This window comes from Tauraco erythrolophus, chromosome 9, assembly GCF_009769465.1.
Source record: "Tauraco erythrolophus isolate bTauEry1 chromosome 9, bTauEry1.pri, whole genome shotgun sequence".
In the NCBI taxonomy this organism is placed as follows: Eukaryota; Metazoa; Chordata; class Aves; order Musophagiformes; family Musophagidae; genus Tauraco; species Tauraco erythrolophus.
Window position 1 is genome coordinate 41,739,045 of NC_141473.1, and position 19,045 is coordinate 41,758,089.

Below are 19,045 nucleotides of genomic sequence, written 5' to 3' on the forward strand. Positions count from 1 at the left end.
CCCCCTGCAGTGCTACGTTCAGCTCTGGAGTCCCCAACACAAGAAGGACATGGAGCTGCTGGAGCGGGGCCAGAGGAGGCCACAAAGATGATGCAAGGGCTGGAGCACCTCTGCTATGGAGAGAGGCTGAGAGAGTTGGGGTTGTTCAGCCTGGAGAAGAGAAGGCTCTGGGGAGACCTTCCAGCACCTTCCAGTACCTAAAGGGGCTACAAGAAAGCTGGAGAGGGGCTTTGGACAAGGGCGTGTAGTGACAGGACACGGGGCAATGGATTTAAACTGGAATAGGGGAGATTTTGTTTAGATCTAAGGAGGAAATTCGTCACTCTGAAGGCTAACCCTCCCTGGTGCCAAGGGAATATTAAAGCTTACGCATCCTACTATAGCAGAAGTCAATGCAAGTACCTGGAGTACTTAAAAAATCAATCAGCACAGATACTTGTTCACTCAAAGGAGTCCAAGATTCTGCTCTGAATTGATGACCGCCTCTTGAAGGGATCTGCACGCCGTGGAGGTTGGGCTGTTGCTGAGGACAGCAGTATGAGCCTTCACTCACCAATGGAGTGCATAGGTTTGGGTTTTTTTTTTTTAAGGTGCATTTTCAAAGAAAAAAAGAACAGCAGCAGCCATGATCTGACTGCACAAAAGCATCCTGGCCGAGGTGGAAGGGAGGAGGGGACATGCACAGAAGACTAGTGTCCAGATGGGTTATTTCTGGCTGTGTGTTCAGTATGAAGAGGAACATGTTGTGATCCAAGCCAGCAGGCTGACTGAGTTGATGGCTTTTGTTCCTTTTAGGTTTAGTATGGGTTAACTTGGGCTTTAAAAAACATAATCAGTTGTCTCTCTGTTTTCTCGAGCAGATCTATAAAACACTATTTCCTGATGGATCAAGGGGACTTTTTTGTGCACTTCATGGATCTCACAGAAGAGGAACTTAAGAAGCCTGTAGACGACATCATAACTACGAGGCTAGAGGCTCTGCTTGAATTAGCCCTGCGAATGAGCACAGCCAACACAGATCCTTTCAAGGATGATTTAAAGGTAAGATTGTTAGTGGAAGTTAATTGTATTTGAGCAGGAAGCCTGCCGTGGTTTGGGAAGATCCGTGTGCCTGTAAGAACCTACTGAACGTATAGTGAAGGGAAAGAGAGCTAGTGGCTTTCCTTCTGTAGCACTTCTCCTGTGCTAAGCCCTCTTTTATCCAGCTTAGCTACTGGAAGCACTCACCCTGGCCAAGGGGCTGCGTTTTCTTGCTGGTGTCTGAACACGGAGAAGGTGCTTTTTCATAGATTCATAGATTTCTAGGTTGGAAAAGACCTTAGAGATCATCGAGTCCAACCATCCCTAATCCCCATTAAACCATATCGCTAAGTAGATCATCCACCCTATTCTTAAACACATGCAGGGATGGGGACTCAACCACCTCCCTGGACAGCCTATTCCAGTGGCTGACAACCCTTTCAGAGAAGAAATACTTCCTAACATCCAACCTGAATCTCCCCTGACTAAGCTTATACCCATTTCCTCTTGTTCTGTCACCCAACACTAATGTAAAGAGCCCTTCCCCTACCTTCCCACCATCTTTTCTCAAGTATGGTGGAAAAGTTTCTCAAGTTTGGTGGCCTCAGGATGAGGTGGAAGCAGTAGTGCGTCTCTCATGCTTCTTCTTAGCTTGGATCCTCACTTTGGAGTACAAAAAGATACCTGATGAGAAGTCCTGCCTGTTAGTGATAGCGTATTTCACAGATGTAAAGCAGCACGGAGGCTGTGCCTAGCGAGGGTGAGGTCTGAATAGATCTTCCAGGGACTGAGGGCAAGGCAGAGCGACGAGCGGAGCGGTGTGTTGTGTGCTGATGGGTAGACACTGCAGTGACACCACCCTGGTGCCTGCTGCTGCACTGCCCAGGTCATACCGCTGTTCTCTGTTGCTTCCTGAGTGGTCTGATGACTTGAGAGCGACTCTGATTATTGGCACTTCTGCCACCCGTCTGTTGCTACGTGGTAGTTGTGAGTATCCTGTAGCTTCACTTTTTTCCTCCTCTTCCTTTCCAGATTGACTTGATGCCCCATGATCTCATTACGCAGCTCTTGAGAGTGTTGGCCATAGAAACGAAACAGGAGAAGGCCATTATCAGTGCAGATCCCACAGAGCTCACTCTCAGCGGTCTGGAAGCATTTTCCTTCGACTACATTGTTAAGTGGCCTCTGTCCCTTATTATAAACAGGTAAAGTATCAGTTCACTGAAGGAAAAAAAGGCAAAAGCTTTTGCAGGGGGTTGAAGCATGTTTCCACCCAGCAAAATCCTGGAAAACCTGCATCTTTAAAGTGATGTTATAAGTTGTTGGCTAGTAGGGAGTGCTTTGGGGTTTTTGAGCCCTGCTTACTCGACTCGTAGGTTATGGAACATGGGTTGTCTCTTCAGTAGAGCCCTGCTAGACCGTGTCTAAGGCATGCTTGGAAAGTCAAGCTTTCATTTTAAACGGTGAGAAGACATAGATCAAAGGATGCTTTCTCAGCCTGGTCCCTGGTATTACTTGTGACCGGTCACCCAGTTTTCGTTTGTCCATGATTTTCTGAAGTGTCTCCCCTGAGAACATGAACTCTCACAAGAGGATTTGCATGCAAGAATCGAGCATTTCTCAAATGTGGAGAGCAGGAGAAAAATGCACTTTCTGGTATCCCTGGTTGCAAGCTAGAAGGGTACAGGCTGTCGCTAGAATCACTGCAGCAAGCTACTTTGCATTTAATTGAGTTCTGAGGACCAAAGGGTTCATTTTTCTGCAGGGATTTGCCCCCAGTTTCCCTGGGGAAACACTGACAAACTGCCCCTGTGAGCCAGGGCAAGCTGGATGAGCGGCGTTACGTGAGCAGAGTGACAGATACGGACTTGTTAAACGCCAACGATTAGTTTGTCCCTTAATTTCCCCTTTAAAAAAAAAATCAGTTGGCACAGTGGGACTTTTCTAATGACGTGATGCTTTTCAAATTCTCTCTCTTTTTCTCAAATTGAGTGGATTGGCTCTGGTGGTAGCCATGGAAGTGAAAATACTATTTGGTAAGGTTTCACGAACTGTAGCGACTGGAGCTCTGTAGACACCTACACTGAAGTGTCTGAATGCAGACCTGAATCTGGTCCCTGAAGCTATAAATAAGCATCCCCATCTGCTTCTGGCAGGGTGATGCTGCCTGTAGCTTGGTTACAGCTTTTCCTTCATCTTTTGGGGAGAATCCTGGGGAATTGTTTTGCAGGTCGTAGCAGTCTTACCGCAGCGGGTCCGTGACTGCGGGCTTTCAGCCCTCCGTCCCAGCCCCCGTGTCAGTGACCTTTCTGCAGGTGGCTGAAGGGAATCGAAGGAGGAGGCTGGTGATGTACTCACTGGCAGGAAATATGGAGGAGGGACTCCTTGGAGAGAAATACTTTGGGATGGTTACAAATGTGATTTTGTTTTATTTTTCTTTGGTTTGAATTGTTTCAGTGCGGATCTGTGAGCGTCTGAAGGCGTAAGGAACATATTGTGTAAAGTCTCTCTGCCTTTGAGCAGCCTCAGCCTTCACAGCTTAGTCTGTCAATCAGAACAGGGCTTAATCTGGATGGGTTTCTCCTTTCTTTCCAGGAAAGCACTGACAAGATACCAGATGCTTTTCAGACACATGTTCTATTGCAAACATGTGGAACGACAGTTGTGCAACGTTTGGATCAGCAATAAGACAGCCAAGCAATTCTCTCTCCATTCAGCTAAGTGGTATGGCCTTTTTTTCCTACTGGGTCAGATGAGAAGTTTTGGGTTTCCTTCTTGCTGGTTAGACGTGTTGTGACATGGATCAAATCATTTTGACGTGAAAAAGATCCTTACAGATTTCTCATGGGCTGAGAGAGGTCAAAATATAACAATTTAGGTTTCGGTAGGAAGCATCTGCTCAGTAATCTTTGTGCTCCTTGGCTTGGCATGACGTTTTGGAAAGGCAGAGGTGGTCTTTAGGGTTAGCTCATCATACACTGAACGGTTACAGGGGAGGACATCTGCACACGTACTGTCTTGGTCGCTACTTCAGCATCAGCAAGGTTAGTAAGGACCCCAGTAGTTTAAAAGCAACACCCTTCTCTTCTGGCTAGACCACTGGCAAGGACTTGTGACCTTCACACAGCTTGGCTAATGTTTGGGGTTCTGGTGTGATACCAATTGAATAAAGTAAAATTGGTGAGATGTTTTCCCAGGCAATCGTTCTGTCTTGTTCCATCTGTGAAGGCAGATTTTATTCTTTGGATCTGCACTCCAGGTGCTGGAGGTGCCTGTTTGGAGAGTGAGGCAGACCCCAGCGTGGCGAGGTGGTACCTGCTGCCTTGCCAGTGGCACTTGCTGGTGACAAGGTAGCCTCAGCTGCCTTGGCACTGACCTCAACCAACATGACTGCAGCTCTGGTTCTCCTGTAATTGTAGAGGTGTTGGCAGAAGAGACCTGTGAGGGTCTCCAGTCCAATCTCCTGCTCACAGGGTGACTGTGAGCAGCAGGGGACGGGGCCACTGTGGCTGAAGAACCCTATGGTGGGTATCCCTCACCTCTCCAGTCACCTGTCCCAGTTTGCTGGAGTCAGCTCTTAGTTTCCCATCACAGAGCCTGCATAAATTAACATTGAAAGAACCTCTGTATAATCCCACTGTTCTATTTTTAAGGTGAAATTGCATTAAATCCCTCAGGTTGCAGACGATTTGATTAAATGTTTGGATCCCCTGAACACAACAATGCAAGGCACAGAATATTTTTAAGTCTTCATTTAAATAAGGCTGAAATGAACCATTTATCTTGTTAAATTTTGCCCTGCTAATAAAATTGCTTGAATATTTAGTATTAAAATTTTAGTTGAATATAAGCAATTATTTAAAAGTAATTGTCCAGTCTACAACAGGTTCAAAACTCTGACTCTAGTAATTGAGGGAAAGCTATTTGACTGCGCGGAAAATAATCAGAGATGGTTTGCATTAACTTCATAATCCCTCTCAGGCTGCAGCAGTGAGTTTGCTAGGACAGAAATATTTAGCTCTGCTTTGCCTGTGCCAGCCTGGTGATAGTTCTCCGTGGCATTTGCTAGCTCCAGGCTGTGTGGGTGTGATTTCTCCCCTAGGTTTGCTGGTGCTTTCACACTGCGGCAGCGGATGCTGAATTTTGTGCAGAATATCCAGTATTACATGATGTTTGAAGTGATGGAGCCAACATGGCATATTCTTGAGAAGAACCTGAAGTTGGTGAGTGTATGTGCTCGAGAGAGGTTGGAGTGGAAGTCTTTTAACACATTTAACATAGGGAAGAAATGGTTGGTTTCTGTTGCTGCAGGTGACTGTTTAAGTGTTTTGCTGGAGTTTAAGTATCTGGGAACTGTTCTTGCCACATGGGAAAGAGTGCTGCTGTTCTACATCACCTTTCTGCTTTATAGATGCCTTTTGTCTGCTGCATCCTCCTGTCTATGCCCAGCTGATACTCTGAACCCTGCCAGGTGAAGGTGGTGGTCTGCTGAACGGCGCCTTACACAGGAGAAAGAAAACTATGGGAAAGGAAGAAGGATACAGGGCGCAAAGATCATCAACTGGTCCAGACATCCTCAGTTGGTTCCTTGGCTGACTTACAGTGCTCTTGAAAGCCAAATCTGTGGTTTCTCTTCCATGAGGCTAGTAAGGACTGGCATGTTAGGACTGTCTGTTATAAACCAGGGCCTTCCTTATTCAGGTGGCTATTCCACGTGTGTATTCCCACTGCAGGTGGGCAAGGCTGGAGAACTTTTCCACTCCCGTGGTATCTGGGAGAGGCTAAGCTCGCTTCCCACCGGTCTTTATGCCCGCTGAGGGGATATCTGGGCAAAGCATGCCTGGCATCATTTTGATTCCCTTCACGGAGATGCAATGTTCTGAGCTATGGGATTTTCCAGATGTGTTACCGATTATTTGTGGTTCACTAATCCAAGTCAGTGACTTCTGGAGAAGTTAACTCTTTGCGCTAGCAAAAACTGCAAGAATCAGTTTTTATCTCCTGACGGGCACGTGAGATGCCTTTTTTATCTCACAGAGGAACACATTCTCAGCTAATGTCCCACCTGCCTGTTCTAAACCAAGAATGAGAGGTCATCGAGAGCTTACCTTTCAGAACAGGCTGTTCAAGAAGAACTTGAGAAGACCCTTAGGAAGTGCCATCCCTGAGCTTTTATGGCAGTCCTCTTGGCACACGGCACTCGGCACAGGCAAGGGCTGTGCCAGGCAGTGAACTTGTGTTTAATTAGAGCAGATGAGCAGTGATCCATTCCTCAAGCTTGCTTATTTTGCAGCATAACCTTTGTGATGTCTGTAGTCATTCTCCTTATCTCCAGGGACGCCGCGTTCCTCACGGTCCTTCTCAGCTTCCTTAGCCACTGTGGTGCTGCTGTGTTGGGGCTGGTGTTAGGGTGCCCCAGCTGCTGTGAGGGAACAGGAGGCAGATGTACATCACCTTATTCTTCTTCCCTCTGGTAGTCATCCTGTGATCAGACGCTTCTGGGTTGCACGTGTTTTTCCTCTTACACCATGAAAAACGTTTATCTGATGTACCAAACAGCCCAACACTCCTCCTGCAATCTGCGTGAAGCCACAGCAGCTCTCTTGGCAGCTCTCTGGTGAGCCTTGTGTGTCTTTAACATCAACTGACCCTGTCTTAGTTTCTGTTGCGTATCAGGAAGTTGTCCATTTTTTGATGCCCTGTCATCCTTTTTGCTGGAAAATTCACAGGAGGTATCAGGTCTGGGATTGTGAGCATCTCTGGATGTTCTTGGCGAGGACTTCTGAACAAGAAGAGGTTATATGTCAAGCTCCTGGATGATCTGAGAGAAGTGTACTTAACTTTGTTCTAAGTTTAGGTTTGCAAAATATAAGAGTCATTTTACTTTTCTTGAATTGAGGCACTTGAACAAGTTGTCCTGTCCCAGGTTCTTCCCTACTGATTTCAGGTAGTGCTTCCTTTCAGTCTCTGCTGATTCCAGATGTCCTAGAAGGGGCTGTTAAACACAACAGGCGTGTGGTCTGTACTGACAGCATCCCCTTGTTCAGAAGAGATGATCTCCTGACTCCAGAGTTTTTGCAGAGACTTTCTGTCTGAAGATCCCTCTCTGATTTGGCTCTTGGCCATTGCGTTTCTCTGCTCCTTCAGGGATATAGCAGCCTTGAATCATTTTTATTTCAGTTCCAAAAAGGAATTTGCCAATCGATAGTGTTTCGTAGAGGAGCCCGTTCCCAAAAAACGTCTGTAGACCAAACATTTTTGTTAGCACAAGTGGGCAGAGTTTTTCCCTGGCTAAGGAACATCTCTGAGCCTCTTCAGCCTGCCAGAGGTGTTGAGATAACAGGTATAAAGTGACTGTGCTGGCACTGGGGAAAGGTGTTTCCATGGCTGTTGGGCAAGAAGGAGATCTGTCTGTGCCTTCACCATACACTTCTTCGTTTTGGAAGCCTTGAGGGCTGCTGCAGGGTTTTGTGGAGCGTTTCTGCCATTGCTCTGTACGTGAAGGGCTTCTCCTCGCAACGCTGCAGTAGTAACAGCTCAAGGCTGCCCACGACGTGGGCACGTACACAAGTCGTCACTTGGAACTGAGAACATTTTTGGGCAAGTTAGCCAAGTCTTTGAGATGTAATCCCAATGTAGCTTTGCCTCCCATCCTCATCAATGTCCTTGAAGGCTTTTAAATCTCTGGGAGACGGAGCATGCCCTGTAGCAGTGCTGGAGCAGGAAGTCTGGCTCTAGGCAGTGGTGTGAGTCCAACACCTCAACACTGCCACCTAAAGAAGCCGCTTCAGCAACCACTTTGTTACGCAGTCCATTAAAATTGCTGCTCACCAGGGTGACATATCCCCAGCTACTGGGTAAAACCTTCCTTGATTTGAATAAAAGCATCATTTATTTCCAAAGAGAGGATGCAGGACTGGCTCTTTCACCTCCGTAGCAAACAGACTGGGGTAGGATTTTCCTTTCCTTTGCATTTTAGGAGGGAAAAGGATGATCCTCACGGGTCGCATGTAGTGTCTTACGCTGTTTTTTGATTTGTTGGACTTCTCTTGTGCATTTCCACTTGAAGTTAAGGTGCTTTCTTCCTAAAAATGTAACTAATGTCTTCATCTTCACAACATCATTGTCTTCATCAAGACAACTCGCATCTTCATGGCGTTAGAGAGCAGCATTTATCCCTGTTCTGTACTGGTTCTTTAAAAGGTTATGAGGGATTTTTTTGGCATTGATCCTGGTGGAGCAGTGTGGGTACCTTGGCAGTTTTAGTCCTGTGACTCTTTCCTGAGCTTGGCTTGTGTTCTCAGCTTCAGCACATCCCATAGTTGTACAGAGTGAGCGGGGGGCTTTAATCTGTCATTTAAAACTCGAGACATAAACAGCCCATTGAAGTGGCAGAGCTGGACAAAAATCTTACAGAATCCTTGCAACACTGTGTGTCCCAGTTCCTCACTGTGCTCCTAAAATGTTGTTTCTGAATAACCTCTGTGTTTTAAGCCTTGTAAACTTCATTTCAGTGACATTTCAGGTTCTTTGATTTATTTTTCTCTTTTCCACTTACTGTGGCTGACTTTACTGAGATTGTGAAGGTGGGAGTGGGCATGACAGGCAGATTTAAAAGCAGAGGAAGTGCATGTTCATAAAGCAGCTAACTCCATCCTGAGCCTCCTTTCCAGTGGAGGGTTTAGATGACAAGAAAGCATAATTTGGTTGAGAAAGGTGATGTGACAAATCAAAGGTAAAAAGCCTGTGAAGGGCTGTTGAATGCAGTTATGCAAACAGAGTCTCCATCTCGGGATGTTTCTCGAAGCTGAAAGGTGCATGAGAAGTATCTCAACATGCATGAGAAGTATCTCAACATGCATGAGAAGTATCTCAACATCTCGAGGCTGGAACTAGATGATCTTTAAGGTCCCTTTCAACGCACACCATTCTATGGCCTAGAGCATATCTGAGAAGTCACTGTCAGAAGCAGGATGCTGGGTTAGAGCTTTAGTCCAGTGCAGCACAGCAGTCCTGGTTTGTTTTTTTCATTATTCTACTATCCTGTAACAGGCATCTAATATTGACGATGTCCTGAGCCACCACACAAGCTTCCTGGATAACTGCTTGAAGGACTGCATGCTAACCAACCCAGAGCTGCTGAAGATCTTCTCCAAGCTGATGTCTGTCTGCGTCATGTTCACAAACTGCATGCAGGTATGTACAGCCTCCACGTGTTGACCATGCCACTGCCAGCTGCCCTGGGTGCCAGCCAGCTATGATGGTCCCTTTTTTCAGCTCAACTCCTCTTGTCCGCGATGCACATGGAAGAGCCTCGGTTCCTCCTGCCAGCAGGTTTAGAGCTTGACCCCTCAGACCCTCAACCTTTCTCCCAAATGGTTTCTGTGGCTTCTCCCTCCACCAAATTCACCGTGCTCTTCTTTTTCAGTGTCGAGATCAGGTTCATATGAACTGATCCTCAAATCACCTCTCTCCAGCCAGTCCTGCAGCAGAATTTGAGGTGTAAGTTGTAGGGCTCTATAGTTTTTAGCGTGCTCTTTGGAGGGTCAGGTGAGGACTGGTAGTTGGACCCATGGAGACTGATCTCCTTGGGTACACTCTAGCCAGCATCTCAGGGAGCCCATAGCTTTAAAAAAAACCCACCTTCCTTTGGATTTAGTGAGCTTTGTGTATTAATATTGTAGAGTTAATCTCTGAGTTAGATTTTATGGGAGGTAGCTAGCTGCCGGGCTAGCAGAACTAAGTCAGCCTCATGCATTACCATAAAGGAAAAAATGGAATCTAACCATTTCCCCAACCCTGTGCCCTTCCAAGAGGTTCACCCAGAGCATGAAGCTGGATAATGAGATGGACCGGCTCACCTTAGAGCATGGCACAATGCTGGGCCCACCAACAGAGGAGGAACGTGCTGAAGAGACTGCGAAGAAGAAGCTGACTAATAAGGTGGGACATGGGATGGGTAGCTGGGCCCTTTCCTCTGGGAATGCTGCCTGGGGTTGCAGTCTGGTCAGGGTAGCTGTCCTACCTCTTGCAAATAGACCTTCCTAGTTTCCAGAGCGCCCCTGGCCCCAAAAGCAGAATCTTTTGCAGAACTGTGGGAATTTTTGAGGGCAGCGTGGAGTGCTGATGGTGTTCTCAAAGTTTGCTGTGAAGACTCTGTCTCCCACAGCGGTCCCTGCACTTGTGTTTAAGTTCTTGGCTGTATTTCCAGCTGCAGGGTGGGTACCCACATACAGGCTTTCTGCAACTCGGGAGCTTTCTTGTTTCCAGAACTGGCATTTTGTGATGGGTGAGCCAATAAGCTGTCGGGTGTGGCCCTTTACAGCCCATCCTTTTCATATCCTGGGTATTTGTCATGCCCACATTTCCCTGTCTAGATGCACACGTACGAAGCGGAATAGCGGTATCTATTCCCCCAGATAGGCACAGCAAAGTTTTTAACTACCAAGGACCTTGCAGCTGTTTTGAAAGATTTGTTTTAGTGGCTCAGCGACTGTTAGGTTTTCTGGCAGTATTTTTGAGCAAATTAGGGAACAGGGAAGGTGAATCAGCAAACACCTGGGGTCACTATTCCTTTGCCTTGATAGCTTTTAGCAGAGCATGCCGACAACCTCCACCTGACATCTGGCTTCGAAGCGACGATCAACAAGTTTGATAGCAATTTCTCCACGCATCTGCTGGACCTGTTGGACAAACTGAGTGTTTACAGCACCAATGACTGTGAGCACAGCATGCTCAACATCATCTACAGGTGAGCCAGTAGTTTCCTCTCTGTAACTTCCCCTCCTGTGGTTGCCAAGTTCAGCTCAGGAAGAATGATGGCTGTTTCATAACTGTGCATGTCTGCCCCATCAATGAAAACACTGAAGTCACAAGAAATATTTGCGTTTCAACCCAAGGCTTTTAAAAAACCCAAACACATTCCTTCAAATTATGTGAAATTTGTCTGTTAATGTTATAAATGTAATGCAAGTGTTAGTTTTCTTAGGGATTATCCCACTGTGTAGACAGTGAATAAGCTGATTCCTGAACACGGCATAAGTATTCCAAGGTGAGAAAACTAAGCAAGGGATTGATCATAAGTGGCTATTTTGTTTTAAGTTCCTATTTGTCTTGATTTAAATTAACATCCCTTAATATGGCTTTTTGTGACCTTATCCATGGTCATTAGCTCCTCTCCACCTTTCTTGTGGCCCCTTTAGGTACTGGGAGGTCTCCCCAGAGCCTTCTCTTCTCCAGGCTGAACAGCCCCAACTCTCTCAGCCTGTCTCCATAGCAGAGGTGCTGCAGCCCTTGCATCATCTTTGTGGCCTCCTCTGGACCCGCTCCAGCAGCTCCATGTCCTTCTTGTGTTAGGGACTCCAGAGCTGAACGCAGCACTGCAGGTGGGGTCTCAGGAGAGCAGAGCAGAGAGGCAGAATCCCCCCCTCGACCTGCTGCCCACGCTGCTCTGGATGCAGCCCAGGACACGGTTGGCTTTCTGGGCTGCCAGCACACGGTGCCGGCTCATGTTGAGCTTCTCATCAACCAGCATCTCCAAGACCTTCTCCTCTGTGCTGCTCTCAATCCATTCTCCGCCCAGCCTGTACTTGTGCTTGGGATTGCCCCGACCCACGTGCAGAACCTTGCACTTGGCCTTGTTGAACTTCATGAGGTTCTCACAGGCCCACCTCTCCAGCCTGTCCAGGTCCCTCTGGATGGCATCCCTTCCCTCCAGCGTGTCCACCACACCACACAACTTGGTGTCGTCATCAAACTTGCTGAGGGTGCACTCAATCCCACTGTCCATGTCGCCGACAAAGATGTTCAGTAGCACCAGGAGCGTTATCCCCAGTTGGGCACACGTGCTGTGCAAGCAGCTGCTTCTCACTCTGATCCTGCTACCAGTGCTTTAGGAGTGAAATGGGAGCAGCCTTTCGAGTTTGTGGCTGCAATATGTTTTTCAAGAGTTAAGCACCCACGAAGCCGAGCAGCCTGCGGGCTGGAAACGTTGAGCTGAGGTCAGGAGTTGGCATCTCGGAATTCAGAGATGCACCTTGGTGGAGGTCACAGGTAAGAGCTGCTGGTGCCCCAGCTGCCTCACGCCTGGCAAAGACTGTGACACTTCAGAGATGCCTCTGGCAGACAGTTAGGCACATAGAATCATAGAATGGTTCGGGCTGGAAGGGACCTTCAAAGGTCATCTAGTCCAACCCCCCTGCAAGGAACAGGGATATCTCCAACTAGATCAGGTTGCTCAGAGCCTCATCCAACCTGGCCTTGAACGTCTCCAGGGATGGAGCATCCACCACCTCTCTGGGCAACCTGTTCCAGTGTTCTACAACTCTCATGGTAAAAAATTCATTAGTTTCTTCCTGCTGCCTGGAAGCCAGTGTGTGACCCTGTTTCCAGGAGTAAGGAATTGTAAGCAGCTCTTGCAGGACTAGCCAGAAATTAAGGTCGTTTTTAGGTATTGATTGTTTCCTTTCATCTTTTCCTGAGGAAAGCCCTTGGTTCCCCTACTTTTAAGAATGTTCTTCATCTAAAGCTGTAATGCCTTGCAGTGGTAGATGTGCTACAATCAGTTGCCAGTGATAGCATAATTTTTTTCATGAATGTGCCTGATAACTGGTTAATCACATCCATTTTCTTTCTTCCCTTGGTGCTGTAGGCATTCCTGCCCCAACCCCTTTGATGTTGAGTGCAGAACAGGGTACATCCTTGTTTAGTTCTTTTTAACCACGTAGGACTAAAGGGTACCTCGAGCTTTCTCCCAACTGTGCTTTGTCCTCTGGTTTGGTTTGGTTCATTTTGTTTTGCTTTGTTTTGTTTTATTAGAGCGTAGTCTTAGTGCTCCTCTGCGTTGTTTGGGCTTTGTGAACTGTATTTTCTGTTGGTCGTTCTCATCTTTTAACTTAATCTTCAGGAAAACCATACGAATATCAACCTGCAGCCTTTAAGTTCTGTTTGCTGCCCTCCTGCACCAGATGTTTTTTATGGCTGGCTGGTAAGCCTTAAACCTCTGTTGAGATGTGCTACACCTGAAAACACAGGGAAGAAAAGGTTTCAGGAATGTTTTTTTGAAGCAGATTGTTGTCTCCTCCTCGTGCTGTGTCTCCTGAAGCTTTCATTGTCCTTTTCTAACAGCATCTGACAGGGCTGTCTGGGATTCCTGGAACCAACCTTTGCAAGCATTGTTTTGTGAAGTATTCCAGCAGGAGACTGGGCTTCCAGTTGTCCTGTAGTTCTGAGAACTTCTTGATCAGCAACTACTGTGCATTTACACAGCCCTTGGCCTCCTGTATTGGCATCTGCTCCTCTATCTGAGATGTGGTCACACAGCTGAGACCAAGGTGGAACACTAAAACCTGTTGTCCCTCTTACCATGGGTGCTTTCAGGAGTGGAGTCTAGCCCACCAGCTCCCACAACACTGTGCAGAATTACATGTCTTGTCTTCTTCCTTGTAGGATTGTATTCCTTATTTAAGGAGGACAGAGTTACTCACAGGCATCTGAAAGGAAATGCAGTGCCACTGGACTGCACTCTCCTGCTTCCGTTCCCTGTCAGGGTAGGAGCTTATCTTCCTACCACCAGAACTGCCATTGTTGGTTGATACTCAGTCCCTGAACTGGGAAGGTAGGTGAAGACCCCTTCTCCACAGTCCTAGTAACTCTCACTCACTCCATCTCTGAAATTACCAGAGTCTGAGATGTCCTTCTTGTCTTGGAAATTCTTCAAAGACTTTTTTGTGACTGTAAGTGAAAGCCCCACCTGCACAAGTGATTGCTGTTCCCTTCAGGGCCAACCAGGACAGCTAAGTCTCCGCAGATCCTTTTAGGAAATGATGGTGCAGCTTATCAAGGCCTTGTGGACATTTTATGTCAACCTTCACCTGTTTATCATCCTTGGACTGTTGTAGATTGCAGGTAGGATCCACCTGTAGAAAAATTGATAGGCCAAAGGGAATAAGTTCTTATGCTCCTGTCGCTGCCATCATTCCTAGGTGTCACAGTAGCATCCAGAGTCAGGCTAGATTGAGACCACGAGCAGTTGAGTCATCCAGGCAAGAACATTTACTCCTCCTCAGTGCTCCAGCTCTGCCTCCTTCTTGATTAAGCACTTACAGTTTTATTATTACAGTACAAGTTCTAACAGACAGGCTTTTTTATGATGCTCCGTTCAGGAGATCTTAATGGCAATTAATGCCATGATCCAGCTGCTTGGACATCATTGCAGGTTGCACGGGGCATGACCAACACAGTCCTGAAGACCAAGTTTCCTGCTCTTCTAATAGAAGAACGTCACGACCCCACAGTGCTTGAGCCTTGCAAAGAACGTATGGAGATCATCCCATTGGTGGGATCACCCAGCTCAGTCCAAGGCTGGAGTCGGTTCTCAGCTTACTCAAGAAGTCAACAACATCCAAGTCCTTGACCGGTCATGCAATAGCAGAAGTCCTGCAGCCTTCCATCACACTTTACCACATGTGGTGCCAGACATTGGCGTAAGGCCTTTTCTGGCAGTAGCTCAGGTGGTGTCTTCTTTGCAGCACTGCTCCTACACTTAGTGTCAGAGGTTCTCCTCTTTTATCATCACCTCCACACCCTGTGTCAACTTCATGCATCTACCAGGACAGCGGCACAAGCTGGTAGTGCACCACGGAGACCGGCTGTGTATCTTGTTTGGTCGTGGGTCCATGGTGCCATGGACAGGAGCTGTCCTCCACCAGATGCCTTCGTGTTTCACAGACTGCACACCAGCATTAGCTGTGGCAGGAGGTTACTCCTAAGCTGTGGAAGCTCTGGAGCCAGTCCTTCCAAATATGGAGAAGTTGGTTTTTACGACAAGTACTTCCTGCTTCAGGAGGAAGGAGAAGTATGGTGATTCAGGCAGGTTGTGAGAAAACAAAATGCTTCTGTTAGCAGTTTGCATTGAGATTTGTGACCTAAGCTGCAACCAGCTGTTCAGAAGAGGGTCTGGGTCCTTTGCCCCCTGGGATTTCCATGCCCCAGTTCCAGAAATACTGGGTCTTTATGCCCTCAGGACTGCCTGGGACCATGTGAGTCTTCACCAAGATGTTGAATGTAGCTGGACTTTTATGACAAACCAGATGTCCCCATTTCCTTAACTGAAACACTGCATGTTAACAGGCCGTGCAACGGAACGCGTCTGGCCGTTTCTACAGGCTGCTCAGTGATGTTTTAGAGTGGAAGTCCCACGAGGAATGCCCAGACGTGACATTTAGCTCTCATTCAGTCTGTAGGGATTATTGGATCGAGTCCTGGACTCTATGGCAACGGGAACCCAAGAACCAGCGTGGAGATGGTTGCTGTCTGAAATAACGTGTTTGACGGAGAGATGGAAGAGTTTGTAAGACAACCATCGTATTTGCAGCACCAAACAGCAGCAGGCGGAGATCCAGAGGGTTTCCTTCAAAGCAGGGAAGCTCACGTGTAACTCACAGATCTTCAGGGTGCTGAAGTCCTGCTCAGGTGCCTTGGCTCCATCAGTAGCAGTGTGGACAGAGGGTTGGCAACCGCAAAAAGTCTCCAGAGTCACTCCTTCACATCCCAGGAGCGAAAAGGAGAGGAATTGCAGCTTAGAGGGGTTTGTCAGAAGGATTACTTACTTCAAAGTACTTAGAAATCTTACCCAACAAGTGCTGTTAGCATCCATCAGATATCTTTCCTTTACCAGTTTGGAGGAAACGGTGATGACTCAGCTTAGAGTAAGACTGGCAGGATGTATGAAGTGAAGCAAACCTCGGTGAATAAAAGCTCCAGCCACAAGGAACTGAAGTGTCAGCAGAGTTGGAGGAAGCACGACACAAATTCTTAAGAGATAGTTACTGAAGATCATTTAACCCAAAAAACGTAGCTGAAAGGAAAGCCCATCAAAAATCTGCAGAGTTTGGAATAAAGCAACTTTAGAAATGGAGCGGATCCTCAAAGCAAGGATGTAAGTGAGTCGTGGCCTTAGATTGGAATCCAAGTTTGGTAAACATGCCCACCTCAGTGCCAGATTTCCTTTGTACAGCACTTAAAAGATGAAAGAGATGTAAGCTTTTCAGGAGACAGCAACAGAAAAATTCCATCTGTTGAGGCTCTGTTTTCCCCGCAGTCACCAAAAAATGTCAGGGAACAATTTGTTGCCGTTTGCGTGAGGTTGTTAAGCAACATGAAACTCAAATATTGTGCCCGTTCATTTCATATTGGAGCAACTTAATTTGAGGAGTGAAGAGAGGAACTTTTGTGTGATTCACAGGCTCGTACCGCCTGATGCTTGGTGTTCCCAGGGCACGTGTTTTTAAGAGCTGCACATGTCTCAGCTGGCTTCGTGGCGCAGAGATCTGCCTAAGGAAGGTCACAGCAGGTGTGGAGTTGGGTGGTTTTGTGGCATCCTTTTGGATTGTCAAGGAGATGGGATTGTGATATTGCTGATGTTGCCCGCTTTGGAGAAACATCTGCGAGTATCAGCAATACTTGTGCTTTTGGCTGAGCATCTTCTGACCAGTCACTCATCTTGGTGGAGCGTGGATCTGTTTGAAGCGTGCTTGTGTTAGCAGGGAGGTGGCAGTAATGGAAACTGCAACGTTTTGTAGTTACGGTGGATAATATGGTGATTTCATATGGGAATCAGCACCAGAGTTCAGTGGTGGTGAACTGTGGTATTAAGCAGTGGTGGGAAGTGGCTGGGAAGGTGTGGAGACTGAGGAGCCCTCAACCCCGGCGCCTTGTCCCCGAGTAACACGTCTCCAGGGTTGTGTGGTCAAGCTGTGGCTTCGGAGAAGAAGCTATTAGCAAATCATAGAATGGTTTGAGTTGGAAGGGACTTCAAAGATCATCCAGTTCCAGCCCCCCTGCCATGGGCAGGGACATCTTCCGCTACATCAGGTTGCTCCAAGCCTCCTCCAACCTGGCCTGGAACACTTCCAGGGATGGGGCAGCCACAGCTTCTCTGGGCAACCTGTGCCAGTGGCTCACCACCCTCTGAGTGAAGAATTTCTTCCTTACATGCAATCTGAATCTCCTCTCTTTCAGTTTAAAGCCATTGCCCCGTGTCCTGTCACTACACACCCTTGTCCAAAGCCCCTCTCCAGCTTTCCTGTAGCCCCTTTAGGTACTGGAAGGCTGCTAGAAGGTCTCCCCAGAGCCTTCTCTTCTCCAGGCTGAACAACCCCACCTGGTTCTTCCTGATGTATTTCATACACCTGTAAAGACCAGGTGAAATTTATCCTGTTGTCAAGGGACGAGCACAAAGAGATGTCACCAACACCACCTGGGGCACAGCGCAGTCATCCCCGTCTCGCTCGGAACAAGCTGCTGTGCCTGCCCAGCCGGGAGCAGTCCCGTGCGGGGACGGCAGGTCCGGAGTGCGGCCACGTTTAGCTGATGCCTTGGGAGAGGTTTCTCCTCCAGGGGCCATGGTTGGGGAAGACCAAGACTGTGCTCAGTGGGGTGGGACCCCCTCGCTGCACAAGCAAGCATCTTCTGCTTCTTCCCGCGGCAAAGACTTGCTTTCCTTTGCTTCACCCCCCTCATGTCAACCAACTTTGCCCTCAAGTTCATCTGACCCTACAAAGGAGTTGATGTGGGTTTGGATCCCCTTGCTGCCTCTCGGGAGGCCGTGAGCCAGCGGGGGGCTGAACTTTTGGGGTTTTTTTTTTTGTCTCTCAGGTTGGACTTCAACGGGTTTTACACCGAGCGCTTGGAGCACATGTCCGCCGAGCGCAGCCAGAAGGCAGCTCCCCTGCTTCCTCGCCTGGCTGTTCCTGCCCAGTGAAGCCCTGCTCCTGCCCTCCTCGGCTGCCACCTCTTCTGCACCAGCAGAGAACCAAACACTCACTTCAAGCCACAAGTTCTCAACCATCTGCATTCACAGTGCAAGCTGGAAACAAAACCATAAGGGTCATCCCGGAGAGACAGGGGAATAGTCCATCTCCTGAAATGTGCGTCATGGATTTTCTCTTCTGAGAGGCTTTTGTTAAGTCCTTTTTTTTTTTTTAACTACATTGTAAAATGATGTATTTGTGTGTTGTAAAATACATTAAAAAAAAAAAAAATCAGTTGTTTTGTCTGTTAACAGAACTCAGGGTGCAAATTTGTCTTTTAGGTGGCTAAAAGGGGGGGCCTACAGGAAAGCTGGGGAGGGACTTTGGACAAGGGTGTGTAGTGACAGGACAAGGGGCAATGGCTTTAAACTGAAAGAGGGGAAATTTGGATTGGATAGAAGGAAGAAATTCTTCCCTCTGAGGGTGCTGAGGCACTGGCACAGGTTGCCCAGAGAAGCTGTGGCTGCCCCATCCCTGGCAGTGTTCCAGGCCAGGTTGGATGAGGCTTTGAGCAACCTGGTGTAGTGGAGGGTGTCCCTGCCCATGGCAGGGGGGTTGGAACTAGGTGATCTTTGAGGTCCCTTCCAACCCAAACCATTCTGTGATTCTATGATGAATTTTGGTCAGCTCACAGCGATTTGGCTCAGCTGTCACACGGTGTTATTTTCAGGGTTGCTGGAATGAAGCTGGTCAGCTGCTCCAGCCGACGAGACGGGGTTCGGAGCTGATGAGCAGGAACGTGATGTTTGTATTGTGTTGTCCGACTGCTCAGCAGAGGACTTCCAGGGTGTCTTGCAGAGTTGTGCAGCCGGGGAACAAGTGGTAGCCAAGACATGTGCCAGGGACCCAAAGGCCTCAGTGAACCTGGGGAGACGTGTGAGGACTGTGGATAAAGGGCTGAGTGCTCCTGTTAATGACCTATCCTTCCTCACCTCCTCCTTTGCAAGGACCTTCTAGAGTGCCTTAGAGGGAAAAGCCAGGTTCTCTTTGCTCTGATGGCCTAAAGCTGGTCCTCCAGCTTGGCAGAGGGAGAGAGACCCAAGGAGAAGATAGAGACCACCAGTCCTGGATCTGGAGGACTGAATTCCTTCATCTGAACGTTGAGGTTGAGGACCGAGACCTCAGCCAGCATCATCTGCCTCTTCAGGGAAGGGACTCGTGCAGTTCATGGGGAAGGGAAAGTTTCCTGTTCCTGCCACCAAGGTGGCCTCTCA

The 19,045-nt window shown here is 47.8% G+C and overlaps 1 protein-coding gene across 6 annotated transcripts in view; it reads left to right on the forward strand.

The window, feature by feature from the left end:
• The window catches only part of TUBGCP2 (tubulin gamma complex component 2), a 41,322-nt gene extending 23,341 nt beyond the window's left edge, over positions 1 to 17,981 (forward strand). For 3 of the 6 annotated variants that reach the window (XM_086616650.1, XM_086616649.1, XM_086616652.1), the window contains 8 exons: positions 861 to 1,041; positions 2,053 to 2,225; positions 3,616 to 3,744; positions 5,123 to 5,243; positions 9,073 to 9,216; positions 9,835 to 9,963; positions 10,608 to 10,771; positions 17,677 to 17,829. In XM_086616650.1, the coding sequence (XP_086472776.1) occupies positions 861 to 1,041; positions 2,053 to 2,225; positions 3,616 to 3,744; positions 5,123 to 5,243; positions 9,073 to 9,216; positions 9,835 to 9,963; positions 10,608 to 10,771; positions 17,677 to 17,782 (1,147 nt within the window). In that variant the 3' untranslated portion in view covers positions 17,783 to 17,829. Of the gene's footprint in view, positions 1 to 860; positions 1,042 to 2,052; positions 2,226 to 3,615; positions 3,745 to 5,122; positions 5,244 to 9,072; positions 9,217 to 9,834; positions 9,964 to 10,607; positions 10,772 to 16,264; positions 16,488 to 17,676 lie in introns of those variants that run through there. The other 3 variants (XM_086616647.1, XM_086616651.1, XM_086616648.1) reach the window with 3 other exon arrangements.
• The last annotated feature ends 1,064 nt before the right edge of the window (positions 17,982 to 19,045 follow it).